Source organism: Triturus cristatus, chromosome 9 (assembly GCF_964204655.1).
Source record: "Triturus cristatus chromosome 9, aTriCri1.1, whole genome shotgun sequence".
NCBI lineage: Eukaryota > Metazoa > Chordata > Amphibia > Caudata > Salamandridae > Triturus > Triturus cristatus.
The window spans coordinates 146,507,661-146,529,858 of NC_140592.1; the positions used below are offsets into that span (position 1 = coordinate 146,507,661).

The following is a 22,198-nucleotide window of genomic DNA, read 5'->3' on the forward strand; positions in this document are numbered from 1 at the left end:
GCAAAGTTGCACAGTTAATGACCATTTTGTTAAAGAATACGTTGCCAATAACGCGCACCTCGCTACTCTTGGACTGAAAGATGTTCTTGGCTATAATTCAGACAATGGCCAGAAATTGGCAGGATTGATGATTTTGTAAATGTGAACCTTTTTTTTGAGCGGCCAAGTTGGGAAAGTTTCAAATGAATAAAACTGCTTGATCCAATTGGCAACTTTGAAGATATTCAGAATAATCACATAGTTGCATGGAAGGCCTTTAGTTTAGGAGTTGTAGTCACTTGAGACACATCTAATAACTTGAATAGCATTCTGAACGCCGCCTTTTAGTTTCCTTCATTATGTGTTGAACATGCATTACTTTATGGATCACCGAATATGCTTCTTTTTCAGAACTATGCAATGGTTGAAGTCTCTCAGTTTCACACTCTGACCTCGGTCTCCAACTTGACTCCTTTCAATGTGCTCAACACCAGCATCAATTGATCCCAGTGATGTGTTAAAGTCTCTTTTGTTATCCCTGAAAACTACATAGAGAGGTTATGTCTCTCAAATAAACCCATGGAAATATGGCAATATCCATTTTGGAATCTGGCATGCCTTCCCAGAATATTACCTGCACATGGAGCTGCATATTAGAAGATTCAGGGCAAACAATGGCAGCAACCATCCATGTGACAGCACCCATCCATGTGACAGCACCCATCCATGTGACAGCACCCATCCATGTGACAGCACCCATCCATGTGACTGCACAGTATCTAAAAGCAGTAACAACTCTGTCCTACAATCTGACTGGCCTCGTTTTCAGGTGTGGTAGTGACACAATGTGTCTGACAGGCACTGTTCTCCTAGAAATCTAATATTCGACTGCATCTAGTGTGTTTCAATTGGGTGCCCAACATTCTCATAGCATAATGCAGGATTTACGGAGGCAGAGAAATTGGACTTTTGGATACGGTGACTGAACCTACAATGTTGGAATAGTTGATGGAATCGATTTCAAAACCGCTGCTATGCCTAAGAACGCTTAGCCAGTTTATTTAGGAAAATGTGCAGTGAACTGCACTGTGCACTGCTTGTTTCTCCCGAGGGATTGGGGTGATGCCAACGACACCCAGAAAATGCCATGTGGAGCATATGGCTTGCTCTGCACCCCTGAAGTACTTGCATATATAATGGAGTCCCCTTTAAAATCTTTGAGAAATGTATTACTTTTTAATCAATCTATCTTGAAATCTAGCTTAAGTATATCTTTTCGCATTGTATAAATACATACATATGTATTGTACAATTGTTAATGTGTTATTTAGTCATGTCAGAGTTTTGCACAGATCCTTGAAGTAAAAAATGGAACATTGGCATGTAGTTCAAAAGCGCTACTTACGCCACATGGATCATTCGTCTGTGCTGGTTTGGGCTCCATGTCCTGCCTCTGCTGGTTATGCTTCAGCTGGTTCAGAGATGGCTTCATCTGTGCTGCTCCAATAGTCTTACTTGCCCACTCATCTACCAGCTTGTGAAGGTCGTCCGTAAACATCCCCTTCTTGTTGTTGCTGTTATTGGTTTGGGCCTGGGGTTGGAGGCCTGGCAGCAGTGGTGGGGGTGGAGCAGGGTCTGTGCCGGTTGGAAGGCTGTTTGTTGATGATCCTATGGTATTGCAGAATAGACGTCAGGTAGGCCAGGATCTAAATACATTAGACATCTGGACAATGCAATTACATCGAAACTTTGACTTTGTACAAGTAAGCAATTTATGCAGCTGCAGAGGACAAACTATAATATTTAGTACTTTAAACTTCATTCCCGTCTCTTTTCAGAACGCTCACACTCCATTGCAGGAATATCTCAGAAAACATTTATTCTTGCTAATCAACTCAAGTTAATGCTCACAGCTAACATCAGTCTTGCCCAATTATTAGGTTTTCAACTATAGTTAATTTAGTTTTTGTAATCCTTACATGGTTCATTTTGTTCTGACTTTTGTGTCAATGCGACTGTCTTAATCCCTATACTCGGTTTCTAAAAACAAAAACTTTCTTTAATGTCGCATACGTTTTGAAACTGTCTTTTTATGGTGGATTTCTGTTCCCTACTAACACTCCCTCAGAATTATGTTGAAGCGGTGGTTTTATAATAGTTCTGCTTGAAGTGTTCTATTGAGTCCAAACAAGGGATTCCACCTAATGGCTGTTGGCTGGCTCACAAAGTAAGCAGGTGAGGCATCTGCTTTCGTTCCAGGACTGACCGCCAAAAACCATCGCTAACCTCTGGCAGCTCCAAGTATGGTGTCAACTTTAAAGCACTCCAGGAAACTTTGTGCTGTCTCAACTGTGTAAGGTTGAAGGTTAACTCTCTCTTGGAACACACGACTACCTTTCAGGAGGCACGTGGGGTCCGCATTGGCCACTCTGGTCACCTTGTATTTTCTCAAAAAAGCTTCACAATCATAAATCAGAAGTAAGAATAATTCACCTGACAGATAGTACGAAGCAGTGATTAAACACATGTATCCTTTCACACTGAAATAAGTCGTATTTGTCCATTAGTAGTGCTCAACTGTTGACGTTACGAAATAAGGTGATTGTTAAATTTTACACTCTATAGGTTGCGCCCCTGCAATGACATTAATTCATTTGTCCAGCCAACGCAAAAAAAAGAGGTCAGCGGTCTCATCAAACCGCATAAAGAGATTAGAAGATAAAACAATTTTCCGTTAAGATAATGATGCGGATTTATGCAAGTCGAACTCCGAATTCCACATGCTGATAATGGTTCCTGCTTATTTGCAGCAGAACATTGTCCTGCCTGCATCACCGTTCCAAGTCTTTACAGAAGAATTTCAAGTTATGCAATGACATATATGTCCACTGAGACCACCTCCGGTACAGTTCAGTGGGCGCTTTCTTGGAAGCAGGACAACGAAATTATACAAACTGAATAGTCGTGAGGCATTGTCTGTAAAGAAAACCTAAAATTCTGAAATTCACCAGTTAAGACAGCTAAGCAGCATTAACTCCCACCCGGCCATGCACTTCACATGACCTCACACTACATCACAAACGACATAGTTCACATCATTGGCAACATCCACGTCAGAGCCAAGTTTATATCATTGATGACAAATGATGCAACTCATGGAAACTCCACAACACACAAAGAATAATTTAAGGTTCAACCTAAGAAACAGGGGGTGTGGCCTTCAACATTGCACTTGGAATGAGTGACAGGTGCATTTCCTTGGGCTCAGGGTCTCACCTTTGTGCTGATCCTGCATAGATGGTGAAGGGGGTGCAGAACCTGAACGCTACTTTGTCCATTGTGCGCATGGATGGTCATCGAACCAGGACCTACCTGTAGGGTCTGAACCCTTACTTCCAGACACTATGGACACTAAGATGGCCTTCAGAACAGATCAGTGGGTGTAGGGTGAGGAAGTAGCCTCCGCTCAGGCCTTCAGCCATACCAGAGTGCTCTGGGTGCATTTGCCAACTCTCCCACAGAGTGTGTGGGCCTCTTCTCTATTAATATCCAGAAGGATCTGACCCAGTCTACTGGACGCCTGTTTCAACCATATCCAGATTCCTCTGGACCTCAGCTTTTTCCTCTAGAGCCCACCGAGGTGCAGTGGTGGCTGGTAACTTTTCAAAGTAGTGGGGTGTAAAAGTTGGGGATGAGTGTAGCATCACAAGCAAGCGAAGCAAGCCCGACGGACAAAAGTGGAATTCAGGTTGGTCCCCTCAGCAAAAAGTATTTTTTGTTCCAAAACAAAGAGTGGCATTTTAACACAACTATTTTACATACAATTAGACCTGGCGTCGAGAATTTAAAAACGCTCTACCAACTGCTTCTTTAAATTGACCTACTTGCGTGCACAATAGTATCTTTTACAATTTGGGCTAGCACGCATTCCGTTCAATGTGAAGAATCACAAAAACCGCAATCTATGTCAATCAGCACAACTAAGTGTCATGTGATAGGAGGAAATATGCAGGGAGTAGCTCTCTACACCACAGTGAGAGTGGCCTTTTATTAATTTGAATTTGTAATAGAACTGACTCGTAACCCCCTCCACCCAGGTTAAATGGTGCTGTCACCACCTGTTTATCAGACTGGTGGGCAATTGATGCACTTTCAGCGCATCCAGGGCCGGTTGTAGCGCTGGTGGCGCCCGGTGCAACAATAACTTCTGGCGCCCGCACGTCCCATGACCGCCTCCTCGGATTCTCTCACTGCCACCTGCAAAAGTGCCCCTCATCTCTCACATCATAAGATATTGCTAAACACAGCGCTCCCCTGACGACACAATGCCCCCCTCCACAGGTCAGCGTCCAGTGCGGCCGCACCAGTCGCACTGCCCTAAAGCCAGCCCTGAGCGCATCTAAGCGTGTTATGGACGTGGGGTGGGGACTACACACATGATCCACCCCAGTGCATCTGAACATGTTCTTAACATGAGGCTGCTGTGGCAAATGGTCTACTCCAAGTTCATCTGAGCCGGTCATGGACTGGGGTGCAGAGGGGCAAACCAGATCCAGCCAGCAGCCTCACGGGCCACCAGCCTGCGCTCCCGAGAAGTCTCCATGGTCAGGAAGCTTGGTCGGTGTGCCAGCTCGAGTCACGGCGCTATCAGCGCCAGTGATTCCAGACTAAACATCCATCTCCATTCTGGGGCGCGTGCTCTGTAAGAGACTAAGGACCGAAATAAGGAGTTCATATTTTAAAGCATTACATTTTAATAATGGTATTTTAGTGCAAGAGGTATCTTACTCTCCGCTGCACACAACTTAAACGTGTGCATTTGAAAACACTGGGAGTCATGCTGGCCTGAAAAAGCACACAACACTGGTTTATTCCAGGCCTCACCATTTTTTTCCTTTGCAGTTTTATATAGAGAAAGTATTGGAGCGCTTTTCAAGAGCACCAGTTACATTACACAAGTACACATACATATTTATAGGCATGGGGAGATCAAGTAATTTTATTTATTTACTGAGCCTCGAGTTTAGCGGCCTGTCGGAAAGGAATCCACACAATACTGGGTTTTTCCTTTGAGAAGATATAGACAAACCACATTCAAGTCTTACGAGACTTTGCGACGATTAAGAGCATAATAACAATGACCTCTCTTTATTCTTGGGATCTGATCTGATGTTCTGTTATGTAATATGGTATTTATAAAGCGCGCGGCTACTCCCAGGAGTGTCCCGGCGCTGAAACAAAAGACCACATAACAGCAAACCGAGAGAAACACCCCAATGCAGGATGCTGACCGAGGACTGACCACAACGGTGCCAACAGTAAGCCGGCCTAGTCTACTCAGAACAGGACCTCAACCACCACCGGGCCCGGTTGACCGTACTCAAAGTGGGGGCCTAGAAAGTGTGAGATGGTGACTGCTACGTTCACTCCCCTCCTGCACATTGCAATCACTGGCAATGTGCAGGAGGGGAAAGCAGAGCCGTCGCGTCACCATTAAAGAAAAGTGGCCAATCACTGTGTGGCTTTAAAATAAAGCTACAGAGTGATTGGTCATGGCTATAATGACCCGGCCCCTGTGCTGCTTTGAAAGCGCTGCCCACAGCAGACAGACTTGTCTGCCCAAACCAATCCAGGATCTCCTCTCATACTTTAACCTTAAATTAGAGCAGAGCAAGGATTAATTTGGACAGGTGAACCCAAAGCTCCACGAAAAGAACCCAGGAGGGCTGTGCTGGTTCGAGTTCTGAAGTACGCATATCAAGTTGGCAACAGCCAGAGACCTGTCCAACCCGACATGCACACTGGCCATCTCGCTGCCTGCATTGCCAATCAGACAGATTGGCCATCTCTGCCGCATTACACCACCGCTCCGTCCCCACAAGTTACACTGCCCAACCCATGGCACCTCCATGGGCCCAGTAGACTTTACATATTTCATTTTTTGAAAATGATGCTACTGTGGACTCCACTAAGAGTAGGCTGCAGGGCAACACCCTTACACCCCCTGAGGAGAACCCGCCCCTGCTGAGCCTGCCTTTGCTAGGCCAAGCACACTCTGGATACATGACTTAACCACTGTCCTAACCCTGTTATCAGCACACTGGCCCCAGACCAGTGTGAGTGATATTAATGGTAATATTAAATGTCAAAATAAGGTAATCAGACATTTTTCTGCGAAATAGGATCTATTAATATCTGCATATATTTAACATCAGGGGTCTCCAGCCATTTCTGTAGTGAGAGCTACTTCGGTTCACTGAAAATCACTGTGAGCTACTGAAGGCTAAGCAACTCATATAATGATATCTGACATCCCACACCCAGTTTCATTGATTATGCCTAACGCACAAGTTACTTACCTTTTATATCGGTAAGAAACATTAGTTAGTGATAGATTCCTTACCTTAGAATTACCCCCAGGTGTCAGACTGGATCTGGAAAGGATTTGTCAGCAGTACCCCTGCATGTTGGAAGGTGGCGTCGTGCGGCTCAGAGTCTGTCGTTGGCGTCGTGTTCACCGAGATGATGTTGCGGCAGCTACTTAGACGCCGCCCTCGCGCGCGGACAAAAATTCTGTACACGACTTTCCGCACCAGGAACGCAGAGCCATGCAAGATACTGACCACTGGCGCCTTGAAACTAGGGCCCTGAAAGAGATGACCTTAACCCTTGAAATCAGTTTGCAGAACGGGGAGGATGGGTGGGACAGTAAGGAATCTATCACTAACTAATGTTTCTTACAGATATATCGTTACCAAAGGTAAGTAACTTGTGCATTTGAAAGAAACGCGTTAGTGATAGATTCCCTACCTTAGAATAGATATCCCAGCAATATCAACCTCGGTGGTGGGTCTGTGAACCAAGATCACACCAGAAAGACCCAGAGAACAGAACGGCTAAAGAAGCAGTCTCTCCAGATCTGGCTGTCCAGGCAATAAGGTGTGCAGCAAGGCCCACGTAGCTGCCTGACAGATGTCTTACAGGGGGACGCCACGCCCCAATGCTGTAGTGGCTGCCGTCGCCCTGGTGGAATGGGCGCGTAGTCCCACCGGAGGCTCCTTCTTAGCAAGAGAATAACAGGCTTTAATACGCAAGACGACCCATCTAGAGATAGTCCGCTTGTGTACGGCCCGATCTTTCTTGGCGCCAATGTAGCCAACAAAGGGCTGGTCATCCACCCGGAACTGTTGTGTGCGGTTCAATTAAAATGAGAGCGCATGTTTTGGGTCCAGACGGTGGAGCCTCTCTAGGAGGATGCAGAGGCGGAAAGAAGGTGGGCAAAGTGATGGTTTGCCCAATGTGAAAGGCAGTGACAACTTTTGGCAAAAAGGATGGACGGGTGTTAGATTTGGGGGTCTCTAGTTGGCAGAGGTAGGTAGGGTAAGGGGGTACACTCCTAAAATAGCCCCTGCTCACCCCCTTGGTAGCTTGGCACGAGCAGACAGGCTTATCTAAGAGGCAGTGTGTAAAGCGTTTGTGAACACATACAGTAACCCAGTGACAACACTACAGATGGACACCACACAAGTTTTATATAAAAAATAAGTATTCTTTATATAGACTTATCACAAGACCACAAACAACAAAAATCCACAATACTGTACTTAAAAATGGTAGAATTAGCTTAGTTCTCTTTAGATGTTAAAATGCAACACTGAGTCAATGTACCTTTGGATGCGTAACTCTATACAACAAACGTGCTGCAGGAAATGTGATGCGTCGGTTCCTTACACGCAGGAATGGTGATGCGTCTGTTTCGTATTGTGGTTTCATGGCGATGCGGCTCACAACGCCGTGATGCGATGAAGATCCGGTGCGATGAAACAAAGATGGCGTCTTCTTGATGCGACATGATGCATGCACGCCCGACGGCCATGCAGCGACTCAACGATTCTTCTGAGCTACGACAGGCCCTGCGACACGCTTCTCTGATGATGCAAGACGTCTCGACTCAATGCGACAGCAGCAGCGGCGTCACCCTTGTTCAGTGATGCGACGACAGCGGCTATGGCGGCGACACTCTTCTTAGACGATGCGAGACGCTTCGGCTCGATGCGACAGCTGCAGCGGCGACACCCATGTTCAGTGATGTGACGACGGCGGCACGCTTCTCCGGTGATGTGAGACGCTTCGGCTCGATGCGACAGCGGCGACACCCTTGTTCAGTGATGCGACGGCAGCAGCTGCGACACGCTTCTTCGATGTTTCGAGACGTTTCTTATGATGCGATAGCTACAGCAGCAACACCCTTTTTCAGTGATGCTGCGGTGGCGACACGCTGCTTCTTCTTGAGCCGCGCTGCCAGCTCCTTGCGACACGCTGTCCCTTAGGAGGCCATAAAACAGCTGCAGGCACTTCCAAATAACTCTTGGGGAGCTGGTGGTTGAAGTCTGTTGTCCCTGAGACTTCAGCAGGAGGCAAGCTCTTTTCTCATGCCCTTGGAGATCCATCACAAGTTGAATAAAGTACATACAAAGTTCCTTTCTCCTTTCTTTGGCAGTCAGGCAACCACTGAAGTCCAATCCCCCAAGCAGCACTTCAGCTTAGGGATAGTCTCTCCTCAGTCTCTCTGGTTCCTCTCCTCAGCAAAGGTTTCTTCTTGTTTCCCAAAGTGATCTAAAGTTCTTGGGTTTGGGTCCCAATATTTATACCCAGTTTCTCTTTGTTTGAAGGCAGAGAGGCCTTTGCCTAGTCCAAACCAGTTCTGGTCAGTCCTGGAGCACTCTGTTTACATGCCTCTTCCTTTCCTTTCACAGTGCAGGGCAGACACATCAGATGCACCACAGGAGGTTGAGCCAGCATTGTGGAGGGAAGACAGCCCTATTCAGGTCCCAGGTGCAACTCCTCCCACCCATCTAGATGCAGAGCTCTCTATTCACGTTGTGCTGACTCACCCTGCCTCCTGGAATCCCCCCGCCCCTGTCACTCAAACTCCAGACAAGGAATACACAACCTAGCAGAGGCAGGCCTGGATGGTTAGACAAGAAAATACCTACTTTCTAAAAGTGGTATTTTCAAACACAGAATATTAAAACCAACTTTACTAAAAGATGCATTTTATCATTCGGAGTTCAGACATACTAAACTCTAATTTCTACCATGTTCCCAGAGTCAATTAGGAATATAAGATGTAATAATCAAACTGCCTATTCTGGCCTATAGGGAACAGGTAGCCTTGCAATAGTGAAACACGAAAATGGATGTCATTCACTATTAGAACATACCACACACACCAGGGCTTGTCCTACCTTATACTTACAATGCACCTGGCCGTGGGCCTACCATAGGGGTGTCTGATATTAAGAAAAGGGAAGGGTTAGGGACTGGCAAGTAGGTGCACTTGCCCAGTTAGCATGGCAGTACCAGACTGCACACAGGTTCTGCAATGGCAAGCCTTAGACACTTTTACAGGCTGCTTCTGTGGGTGGCACAACCAGTGCTGCAAGCCCACCAGTAGCATTTGGATGAACAGCCCTTGGCACTCCTGGGGCACTGTACTAGGGCCTGACAGGTAAACCAAACCAGCCAATCATGGAATCACTAATCCACACATCAATTTACAATAGGGAGCACTTGCACTGTGGCACTGGACAGCAGTGGCACAGTGCCCAAAGCATCCAACACCAGCAAAACACAGGAGGCAACAGCAAAAAACTGGAAGGGAGACCCACGCCAAGGTGCCAGGTCGAACAACTGGTGCTGAGCACAACCTTGTCTGGATGGACAGACAGAAAAGGAGGTTTACAAGAAAGAGCCTGGAGCTCACTCACTCTCCTAGCGGAGGTGATGGCAACCAGGAAAGCAGTCTTCAAGGTTAAGAGACGTAGAGGACAGTTGTGAAGAGAGTCAAAGGGAGCGCACATCAAATATGTAAGAACCAAATTAAAGTCCCACTGTGGCATCACAAAAAGAATAGGAGGGAAAAGGTGATTAATGCCTTTGAGGAACCTATTTACAAAAGGGGACTTTAAAAGAGAGGGCTGATGAGGTAGCCTGAGAAAGGCCGAAATAGCAGAAACGTAGCCCTTGATAGTGCCCAGAGCAGAGTCCTGCTGGGCTAAAGAAAGTAGGAACAATAGGACTTCTGAAAGAGGGGCAGAAAGGGGATCCACAGCCTTTGTTGTGCACAATGCCACAAATTTGTTCCACCTGCAGGCATATACCAACTTAGTGGAGGGACGCCTGGCTGCCAGAATGACATCACAGACTTCAGGAAACCAGTCAAAAGGAATCAACTGCCGCCGCTCAATCTCCATGCAAAGAGGTGGAGACTGGACAGTTTTGGGTGGAGGACCCTCCTCTGCTGCTGTGACAGAAGATCCTCCTGAAGAGGCAGTCGGATCGGGAGATCGATGGTCACTACTGAGTAGTTCGGGATATCAAACTCTTCGAGCCCAGTCCGGAGCCATAAGGTTGACTTTGACCCGGTCGCGCTTGATCTTCAGCACTCTGGGCAGAAGTGGTATAGGCGGAAAGGCGTACAACAGCCCACAACTCCACTCGGGACGAAAAGAGTCGCCTAGCGAGTGCCGCCTTGGAAATTCCAACACGCAGAACTGCTGACATTGCGTGTTCTCTTCGGTGGCGAATAGATCTAACCAAGGCTCTCCCCACTGTTGAAAGAGACCTTGCGCCACGTACGAGTGAAGGTGCCATTCGTGATCCATCATGCACCTGCGGCTGAGTTCGTTCACCCTGGCGTTCAGTGAACCTGCCAGGTGTTGAACCACCAGGAAAATGCCCTGATGTTCCATCCATGTCCAGAGGCGCAGAACCTCCTGACATAGGGTCCACGACCCCACCCCACCCTGTTTGTTGCAGAAAAACATGGTGGTGGTATGGTTTGTGAACACCTACACTACTCTCCCCTTGATAGAGGGAAGGAATGCCTGCAGTGCAAGCCGGATCGCCCGAAGTTCCAGGAGATTGATATGGACCTGGGACTCCGCCGGAGAACAGAGGCCTCTGATCTCCGCCTCTCCCATGTGGCCGCCCCATCCCAGGAGAGACGCATCCGTCACCACTGTGTGCTCCGGTTGGGGAAGAGAGAGGGATCTGCCATTGACCCAATGCCGGTTTGTGAGCCACCACTGCAGCTGTTGTGCAGTGCCCTCCGAGATCTGGACGTAATCGGACAGGTTCCCCTGATGCTGCACCCACTGGCACTTTAGGTCCCACTGCAGAGCCTGCATATGCCATCAGTCATGAGTGAACAGCAGGAGGCCATGAGGCCCAGGAGCCTCAGGGTCATCCTGGCCAAAACCCAGGATAGTGGCCCAAAGATCGGAATCAGAGCCTGAATATCCTGGACTCGCCGTTCGGGAGGATATACCCGCAAGAGCGTCTTATCCAGAACCGCTCCGATGAAGAAGAGCTTCTGAGAGGGAACCAGGTGCGACTTTGGCACGTTGGAGAACCCCAGCAAATGCAGGTCAGCCGTAGTCTGGAGGTGGGAGGCGACTGCATGGGGCGATCTTGCCTTCAACAGCCAGTCGTCGAGATAGGGGAAGACTAAAACCTCTGATCGGCGCAGATGAGCAGCGACCACCTCCATCACCTTCATCAACAACCGGGGGGTGCTGGTAAGACCAAAGGTGAGCACGGTTAACTGAAAGTGCTCGTGGCCTACCGTAAACCGCAGGTAACGCCGGTGGGCTGGCAGGATGGGAAAATGGAAATGTGCGTCCTGCAGATCCAACGCTACCATCCAGTCTCCATTTAGCATCTTTAACTTCTCCTTCCCGAGGAAGAGATTGACATTCCGGAGGTCTAAGATAGGACGCAGGCCCTTGTCCTTCTTGGGCACCGGAAAGTAGTGGGAGTAGCAACCATGACCTACTTCTTGTGCAGGTACGTGCTTGATGGCCCCCTTGGCCAAGATGGCCACAATGTCCTGTTGAAGAAGTGATCCCCCGACATGCAGTGGTACTGGAGTGGCATGGCTGGAGGGGTAGTCTCAAAGGGAGGGAGTAGCCCCCTTGGACTATTTGTAAAACCCACCTGTCCGTATTGATGGTGCGCCAGTGGGGGAGTTGATGGCGAATCCTGCCGCCCACTGACATTTGATGGGCCTGAAAAACCGGACTAGGAAGGTTTCGATGCAGTGGAGGCCGGGGTGGAGGGGGACTGACCCGCTGGCTGGCCCCCAGACCCACCTCGGCAGGTCCCGCATCCATGGCAGCTCTGAGACTGTTGCTGTGCAGGCCTGTGGCTCTGAAGCGAACGTGTCGAGGCGCCCCTTCTATGGCCATGAAAGGAGCGAAAAGCAGAAGGTGGAGGAGGTCGGGTGGCCGAAAGGCCCAAGGACTTGGCGTAGCCTGTGAGTCCTTAAAACGTTCCAACGCACTATCTGCCTTGTTGCCAAAAAGGGGAATGCCAGCAAAGGGCATGTCCATGAGAGTGTTCTGGACATTCCCAGAGAAGCCAGTAGCCCTCAGCCAGGCATGGCGACGGAGCACCACTGTCGTGAAAATCGCTCTGCCCAGCAAGTCGGCGGTGTCAAGGCCACATCGAATTGTGAACTTGGCTGCATCTCTCCCCTCAGCAATAGCCTGAGAGAGCACTGTTCAGACCTCCTCCGGACACTGAGACAGCACCTTCGCCACCGTATCCCACGCAGAGGGAATAACGGCCCAAGATGCATCCAGTGTTCACAGACCGCAGCCCTGAACTGGCAGAGTGTCTCGGATTCCCTATCCGGGGGTGAGGTAGGGAATGCGCTTTGGGACGTGGAGGCTTGGGCAACCAAGCTCTCGGGGGTGGGGTGTTGAGAGAGGAAAAAGGGGGGAGGCGGGGGTCACCCGGTCCCGGGCGATGGCGCCGGGCCACGTTCCCATCCACTGGAGTCCCTGTGTTGGGCCTAGACCAGGTGCCCAAAAAAACTTCAGAAAGTGTATCATTAAAAGGCAGAATTTGCTCCGCAGAAGTAGCCGCCGGCTGAAGCACTTCTGCAGGAGGTTAGTCCTGCCTGCAACTGTAGGGAGTTGGAAGTGAAGAGCCTCCGCCGCCCTACGCAACACCACAACGTAGCTTGCACCCTCCACCGTAGCCACGGTAGGAGGAGAGAGCATGCAAAGGTCAGGAGAGGTGTCAAGACCACTGGCATCCCCAATTCTTCTGCCCAGTCCGGGTCATACTCACACTGTGCTGTGAGAGGGTCCTTAGACCCCTCCCAGTCCTTCCCTTCCTCTGAAGGCTGATGAACAGGTCAAAAAAAAGAAGGCTGGACATAGGGGTAGAAAGGACCCATCGGCGTCAGAATTGACGTCGAGCGACGCCGTTCCGGCGCCGTGTCCACTTCGGGGCTGAAACCGGGGACAACGTCGGAAGTGGTGCCGGTGGGGTCGGTGGAGGCGTCAGGCAACTGGCGTCGACCGGGATCCAGGCCGGATCATTGGGGGCCCGGAGATGCAGGGGCCGGAGCCGCCGACAATGCAAAGCGAGGGCCCCCAGTCAGGCCCGCAAGGCCCAAAAGCGTGCCAGTGGGGCCCGACGGCCCAAAGAGGCAGGCAATGGCCAACAGAAATTCCTGCAGCTGGGCCGGAGTCACCAATGGACCCGGGAAGGGCGGGTAGGCCGACGGCGAGTGCGTCTGCTCCGCTGACGCCGCGGAAGTGGCACCTACCGCACCCTCAGCTGCGTCGCGCGAGGAGAAGTCAGAGAGCGATGGGGCTTCTTGGACTTCTTGTGCTTAGTCTTACCTGACCCAGAGTGTGAAGACTTCGATCCCGACGATTGATGGTGATGGCTCCGCGACCGGTCCCTCAACCTCCCACGGGATCGTGACCTTAAACAGCGCTGAGCCGACTGCCGGACTTCCAGCAACTTCCGGGACTGCTTCCGCAAGGTCTTCGGTGCCATGGCCCAGCAGTCGGGGCACGACTTGGGGTTGTGGTCGCCCTCAAGCAATAGAGACACATGCGGTGCGGGTCCGTCACCGACATCATACGATGACAGTCCCCGCAGGACTTGAAACCGGGCATTCCTACGGCACCAGGAGTCGATCGACTAGAAAAAACAGAGACAAAAAGCCTCAACAAAACTCAGTCAAAAAGTGACTGAGGGTACCGCTTTCTCCGGATCTGCGCTTGCTGGCGCAGAAAAAGAAAGAACTGACGTCAGCGTGTGAGGGGGTCATCTTGGTGACCACAACGCCAACGATGGACACAGAGCCACACGACGCCACCTTCCGACGCGCAGGGATACTGTTGACAAAAACTTTCCGTATCCTGTCGGACGCCTGGGGGTAATTCTAAGGTAAGGAATCTATCACTAACGGGTTTCTTTCAGATGTTCATAATGCTAAAGACTATGGTTTGAACAAAATACTTTGAATAAGGGCTGCCATATGAGTGAGTTGTGATACAATCTTTGGGGAATATCTCGGATGAGTACGCTGAAGTTTAATAATACCACACTTGGGCTCCAAGGGAGTAACTCCCACCAGAGAACGTATCGCTCCCCATCTGAATGTGCAAACTCACAAAAGATACGTTCTTCCAAAACAGGGGTTGTGTACTAGGTGCAACAGTAAATAATCCTTTTTAAGGACAAGAACCCTCACTCACCCAAGGGTGACATGCTTCATCAATGGGCTCCCTCCGCACATCGGGGCTGCATGGTCCCAGATGTGGGCTTCGACTCTCCACCTAATGTAGTGGGTAGAGAGGAGCAGAGGTTTTCAGACAAGGGGGTGCCACAAAGTAGTATAGGTGAATGAGGGGCAGAGTGCAGTGAAAGAGGTTTGTGATAGGTGAAAACTATCTCAAGGGCTCAATTTATTTATTCAGTACTGAAGATTATGCCGACAGTACAGAGGCTCTAACACAAGGAAGTATATCTCATTCTCAAAATGGGAAAATTTGTTTAAATACAGCTCTTAAAGCATTAGTGCAGCAATGGCCCACTGATTGACCACCTCAGACAAACTAAGTTCTCTGCCTGAAATAAGGCAGTCTTTATTAAATGAAATTAAGGATGAATGTATGAAAGCTGGTGTCAGCATTAGCTCCAATAACAGTATCAAAGTACATTTGTTCAATTTAATGGTATTAAAGGCAATGATCAACAAATAAGTTAAGTGCACACTATATAAATCCACCTGCCAAAGAAGGCACATCACCTGCATAAGTGCCCTTCTTGGAAGGTGATCTACTTAAAGCCAAATAACCTCAACAAACAAATAAGGGTAATAAACTACATTGATATTATTTTGGCAGGGATGCGAGATCCACCTATTTTTGGCTAGAGTCTGCAGTGATCTTAATACAAATGACCAGAAACAGAAAAAGACAGCTAAATCACAGGAGCGGACTTCTACCATACTTAATGACAAAAATAAAGAGGAACAACTTAATAAATCCCTCAGTGGAATTAAATACATCTCCTACAGAGACTAACTACAGTTATGTAGAAGTAGTGAGTTGTTTGAATCACAAACCACCCAATCAAAACATTCAAAGTGAGGAAAAATTATGAACCCTAGCTACACCATTTGATGCCAAATCCCTTGGAGACAATTTCACCTATTGAAACACTATGTAAATCACAGGGATTTGAAGGATATATGGAATCGAAAGCCCATGCCATCAGTGATAAAATGTATTTTTGATCAGTGGCTATCCAAGAATGAAAACTCCAAGCATTTTTGGGGAGGACAAAGTGAACAGAACCTTGCTCAGACCTCAGGCCGCCTCAAACATTATGGTGCATATTAATGTGGGGTTGGGTGCCCTAAGTGCCTACACACCTCCTGTGTCTACAAACCCACTTCCCTATCTTTTGAATGGTGGACCTGGCGACCGTTTGTGAAGGGCAAATGAGGATATGAATTGCATCTTAACCTGGGCAAACCAGGCGGCTGCAGACCTAGTACTTCCTCATAGAGATTCCTTTGCATAATAAGTTATTAGGGTTTATAAACCAGGGCCCAACCCCTACCCATCCATCTTATGTCTAAAGCAGTCACAATCTCTCCGGTTCCAGCTGATCCAATTAGGTCAATCTTAAGCATGGCAAAAGGTCGACCCCAGATCAATAAAAAAAGTATGGTAGTATCCAGTAGTGACAGCACCACTAGTATTTTAGATCTACAAATCAGTACACAAGTATTGTAGATAGAGATGTGGGGGTGGGCAGCACACATATTACCATTTAGTGAAGGCCCAGGTGGGAGCACAGGGCCTAATTTGCCTTTTTAGTGCCAACTTAATAAGAGAAAGTGAGCACAAAGTCCAAAACTTTGATCAAAATTATAGTTTCTGCTTGTGGCATGTAGGCGTCTGGGAAAGACTTATAGAAGATAATGTTGTTGATTGCATTCCCTCTTATTATCGAATTTGTCTTTGGGAGATCTGGAGTTCATTCAAACACCGCCATTTGGGGGGTGGCTGCAGTTTCTGCTAAATCGGCTACGAAAAGGTAGAGGCGTAATGAAACTTGAGGTGGCCCCCCTGCAAAGTACATGGTGGGACCACATCACCAAACTCACTCAGTCACTCTCAGGCCAGGGTACTGTGCTGAGGGCTTCCCCTCCCCCGGAGCTCGGTACAGCCCAGCACTGTGGGGGTAGCGGTTGCCTGTGCTACGCCACTGTGAAAAGGAAGGGCTGCCTAACTATCCATTGTTTCAACAAAATACAATCAAAAGATTGGACCTTAAGCTTGACCTCTGTTTGTGCAGGCAATTTTAATAATTTTGGAGCCCTGACAATAAAAAAAAAAACCTTACTTAAGAAGGTCTGAATTCATTCTCCTAGCAAACAAAAATCAGTAAGAATAAAAAAAACGATTTAAAGCAGCAATACAACAATTATTTTAACAAGCAGTTTTGATTAAACCTCCACCCCTCACACATAGTGATCTTGATAACTAATGGAATGTGGAACAGGACTTATTTAGGAGATTTGACTCTTTTCAGTTCCAAACTCTGCAACAGACAAGATTGGGAGTGAACTACTAAACACATTTGTGCACTAAATAGCCACTTTCAGACACCCCACTCTAATTTCCCCACATCTCACTCACATTTCAAAATACAGAATGGGCTGTGAGGTTATACACGCCTTCTAGCTACATTTTTATACAATATGTACAGTAAGATTCAGCCCTGAAAGCAACTTTTGTCCTCAGGAGTTTGCCATGACAAAGGCTTCCACACAGACACAGACGGCATGTGATATGGGTAGTGCAATTGGCTTCCGAGAGATGAGGCATATGAGGTGAAACCCCCCAGCCACCGGTATGTTGGAGAAATGGAAGCTACTTCAATGAAGAAGTTATGCCAGGACCTTATGGAAGCAGGACTCTCCAGTAGGGCCAAGCACTAGACAATAGTCACCAATTAATTATCAACACGGCTGATGGGAGAGAAGCCCAACTCTAAACTAGCTTTCTTCAAGCCCTGTCCTAGACAATACTTCAACCAAAAGCAGAGCGATACCAAAAAGATTGTTGATGGGGCTGTGCGAATCTTTAAAGTGACTTTGAAGATTGAGACCAATCTCCAAACAATTGGAGGGATGAGAAATCAATATAATCATGATGATTGGGCAGCTAAGTGCACCCATAAAGAACAGGACTGGGAAGACTTGCATGCCATTTGTATATAGATACACCTAGCACACAGTTATAGGGCGAGAGGTAAGTGTCACTGTCTGTCTGAGAGTAGTATATCACTTCATTCCAATGTACGTCAACGTTCAGTAATGTGCAGCAGACTGCTCAATTACTGAGGTTCTAGCAAACTACTCACCGGAGAATAACAGCCCTAATGATCCCAAGAAAACCAGAGGGGACAAGGATGCTCAATCTATACAAAGTGATGCAACCTACTGGGCAGGGTGGTTCCTCCTCCATCATGCTGGTTATTTCCCTCAATACTTCCACGCTCCTTGAAGGATCAATCCTCTATCCCCTACAAAAAAGGGGTCACTATAGAATTAAACTCCGAACAAAGATTATCGAATAATTGAAGCCACGGACAAAAATGGGCACCCATTTTATAAAATGGGCTTTAAAACGGAAAGTGGTACCGTGAATAACATCTGGTGGACTATCGAGTTTTTCACCTGAGCCGACCATATATATATGCCTGTTTTATAGACTTCAAAACCGCTTTGCTGCCATAGCAGGTTCTGGGGAAAGCTAAACGCATTTAGAATTCCAATGTTATTGTGAAAAGCAGCATAGATGCTATAAAGTGATCCCTGGGCGCAGGTTTGCTTGGAGACAATGCATCCCCCTCATGTATAATAAGCTGGACGTCTGTTTTGCGAATATGAATGAAAACATCTTGCACACATGCTGCTGTCCTGTTTTGCTGGCGGGAAGATCTTTGTAAAACCCTCTTGTAATTATGGACTATGTGCACTGGCCAAGAGGCTATTCTGAATTGTCTTAGGAGACCCAGCATGCAATTAACTAGCATTTTTTCCAGGTTTATGAAATTGGCTCAAAATAAAATGGTGGCCCGGGCGCTATGTTTCCGTTGATTAATATTGGTTTAATTTCTGTAGTGAAAGTGGGTTTCTCGTTTCCACCAGGCATTTGAAAACACCGGTTGGTCTTGCTTTGTTTCAATGTTAACTTATTTTAAAATGCAATGCATGAATAAAATGTTCCTTATGCGTTTTGTTTTTACATCGTGTGATAGAACATTTTTATTAACTAAGCTAATAAAAAATTCATTGAGCTCACACAGTGCCCAAATAGGTTTCCCCTGTAGCATCCACATTCCTTGAATAGTAATATCCGAGTTTCCTTTATATGTTGTTTTTTTACTTTCAGTTCTGGTTCTGTACACTGTTTCTTTCAGCACTCACTGCCTGCTGTTGGTATATTGTTTCATTTCACAAATTGTAGCCTGGTTCACTCTAAATGTAATCAGCAGCGCCTATTAGCCCTATTCTTTTAGGTCTGGCATTTGAGACAGCCTTCGCTGTATTGCCACATTACGGTTTTTGAAGAAATCCATATGTAATGGAGACAGAGGGCTTTTGGTCAATGGGGTTCATACATTAGTCTGTTACATTTTCATTCACATTTTGCTTCTGTGCACCATAGCATACAACACGGAGACCGCATGAATGAATTTTATTTTTGAATTAATTTTATTTTTATTGCACAGTTACTTAAAACCATTTGCAATATGCTTACATGCATAAAAAACTGTTTAAAAGGAGAAAAACAGGACTACAATTGTTTAAAAAAATTAAAACAAAATGAGTTCACTTGGGGTATTTTCTTATTCTAATAAAGTTGCGTTACTGCACTAAGTCTGTGCACATTTTATACACAGTCCTAAACATAGTTCCTGTGTCTTCAGTGACCAAGCTGGTACAAAGTATGCTCTTTTAATATTATTGATTGTTTAAATATATTAACCTTAGATACTAGTTATTTATGTTGCCTGCTTCTTAGGTGCCCAGTTAGATGATGATTTATTTTACACATGCTATTTTATGGCTGCTATTGTAAAACGTTTACGTGGCTTTTTAAAGGCGCGGCTGCTAGCAATAGGAGTACTTGGTTAGGTTGTGATTTACTCTGGTCTCGTCAGAAACAGTAATAATAAATTGTATGGCTCATCTGAAGGGCTTTTTAGTTGAAAAACAGAACTAGTAACAGCCCATATGAAGGAATGTTTTTTAATAAATTTTTTAATGAAAGCAAAAATGATGGCTACTTTTGGATGGTGTCACATTTTATTTTTATTCTTGTGGTATAGCTTGGGAATACCATGCCTCTAGCTTGCCAAGGCCAGGCGTACTGGCCCCTGCCAATGAATATTTACTGTTGAAGTCTATGGTCTAACTACGTTATAGGGAAACCATTTACACATACTTGCCGTCCATCAACTAGATTATAGGGAAACCATTTACATGTACTTGCCGTCCATCAATTACAAATCTGAATTATTTGCGTATGACAATTCTCTCTGTTTGGGAAAGATTACTGGACTCCTGACTCCCTTTGTCGCCAGACTTTGCAAATGTCTATCAAAAGCAGAGTGAATCCTAGTTGCTCCTGTCTTAGCTATAGTGTCCAAACGTCACAATGAAATTTATGAGTATTGATAGCGCTCATGTTTTTACATTCAAAATCTTACTTTAATTTGTTTAAAATGTTTTATATGGCCAACTGTGAGCATGTCATCCAACTTTGAGTAGCCTCCTGTCCTTCAGGGGCCATAGTTAATGTCATCTCATTGTCATGCTCCTTCACTTACGGAACCGTAGACAGAGATGCGATTATCGCGTGACTAGCAGATAGGCTGTATTTTATTTGGATAGCTCAGTGGGTTACTGCCTTTGTCACAGAGATTCTTGTGTTACTTGCAGTTCAGAAATTACAATCTTAACATAGGACAGTGACCTATGAACTGTCATCAAAGAGCTGCATACAAACATGGATGGTACAGTTAGACCTTTTTTTGTGTTACTATATAGTTAGAAATTCCCCAGTCTTTCATTATTTTAATGTTGCTCAAATGAGTTTGGGCCGATATACATTTTTATTAGTAAAGCCAACCCCCAACCACTGGGTATGCTTTAAATCCCGAGTTTGTGCTTTCCCAGCCCAAACCCTCTCAAAATATACTGCCCAACAGTATGGATGACATTTAATTCCTACACCTTGTAATCCTCATTGACTTATGTGACATTCCCTATAGACTGAATGACATACTTGTATGATTCATTGTCTCTGTATATTGTGTGTGTGACACCCTACACTGATATGAATAGCGCTATACAACAAATGAAATGCATATGATAGGGGGCAAAACACAGACATGAAGGCACTGTTGGAGGTTGGTAGTAATGGTATCTGCTGAAAAAGAGGTCATTGATGAGGCGCCAGAAAAGACTTTCGCACTAGCGCGCTGCTAAAACACGATTGTGTCATGATGTATCATGTCTCACTGTCACTTACCTGGTCGCTGGTGAGTCACGCGGTCACCGGTGGTGGGTGGCTGGCACACTGGACACTAACGCTGACTGGCACTGCAGGCTGGCAGCAGGCACGGTGGCAGTGGCTGGGCCTGGCCGCTGGCGGGCCTGGGGGCTGGACTCCGAGTGACTGGGGCTGATCTGGTGGGGGCTGGAGTGACTGGGGGCTGGGGCTGGAGCCGCTCGTCTGTCTGGGGCTGGAGCAAGGTGGGCCTGGGGCCTGGGCCTGCGGACTCGTGTCGTCGACTCGTCGTTACTCGTGACTCTGTCTCTCTCTCCTCAGTGAGTCTCACACGTCTTCACTGCCTGGTGCCTGCGCGGCGCGAACGCCGCTACTGCACAGTACTGTGAGGTGACTCGTGACTGCTGCCTGCCTGTGCATGCATGCTGCACGCTGCACCCGCACTCACACTAGTAGTGACTCACTGACTCCGAGTCCGCAGTCCCGCACAGACAGTCACTCTCGTCGTCGACCGTCAGCAACTCAGCACTCACTCAGCAGAGGAGAGACGACTCGGACTCAGACTGTCACAGAGAGTCTCTAGTCAAGTAGTAGATCGCCATCGCCGCCGCCGCCGCCGAAAAGCGGCGTGCTCACGTCACCCCCACATTTATGGGAACCGTGGGGGCTGACCTAAAATTCATTCCCAGGGCCGTCATTGGTAGCGTTTTCGCGCGTTACACCATGACGGCCCTGGAGACCCCCCCACATTGGCTAATAATTGCCACGGCCACACGTGGGGTATGGTAAAAGTTAGGTGGTGCGTTGTCAGGGGCTCTTCTCTCCGTGTGTGACGTCACGCCCGTAGAGTGTGTGTGCACTGTGCTGCTGCTAACACAAGACTCAGACTTGGTGTGGGCGGCAGTGGCACACGTGACGTGAGGGAGGCCCGGCAGTCGCAGGCAGCACCAGCAACAATGTATCAACTAGTAGTGTGGTAGTCAAGTCAACTACTTAGCCAATGGCAATGGCAACTGCAACATTGACCAATGACTGTTGCGTTGCCTGGCTTGGTTCGTTGTTGGCAAGTTCTGAGTTGCTATGCTACCTGGAACCTGCCTGGCTGGCTGCCCTGAAGACGTGATGTGACGTCACGTGCAGTGCTGCCTCTCTCAGGGTAGGGGCCTAGGGGGATGGGCTAATGCTTGCTGACTGCTGGCCTGGAAACAACTTTGAAACTTTGATTGACCGCGCGGCGCGGCGCGCAGTTTAGGCAAGGGCAGAGACAGAGAGGCATGTGATAGTGGTAGTGGGTGTGGGCGCCCGCCCAA

The 22,198-nt window shown here is 47.4% G+C and overlaps 1 protein-coding gene across 8 annotated transcripts in view; it reads right to left on the minus strand.

The window, feature by feature from the left end:
* The window catches only part of WNK2 (WNK lysine deficient protein kinase 2), a 647,264-nt gene that overhangs the window by 57,289 nt on the left and 567,777 nt on the right, over positions 1-22,198 (minus strand). For all 8 annotated transcript variants that reach the window (XM_085624584.1, XM_085624585.1, XM_085624586.1 and 5 more), the window contains one exon: positions 1,385-1,647. In XM_085624584.1, the coding sequence (XP_085480710.1) occupies positions 1,385-1,647 (263 nt within the window). The remainder of the gene's footprint in view (positions 1-1,384; positions 1,648-22,198) is intronic.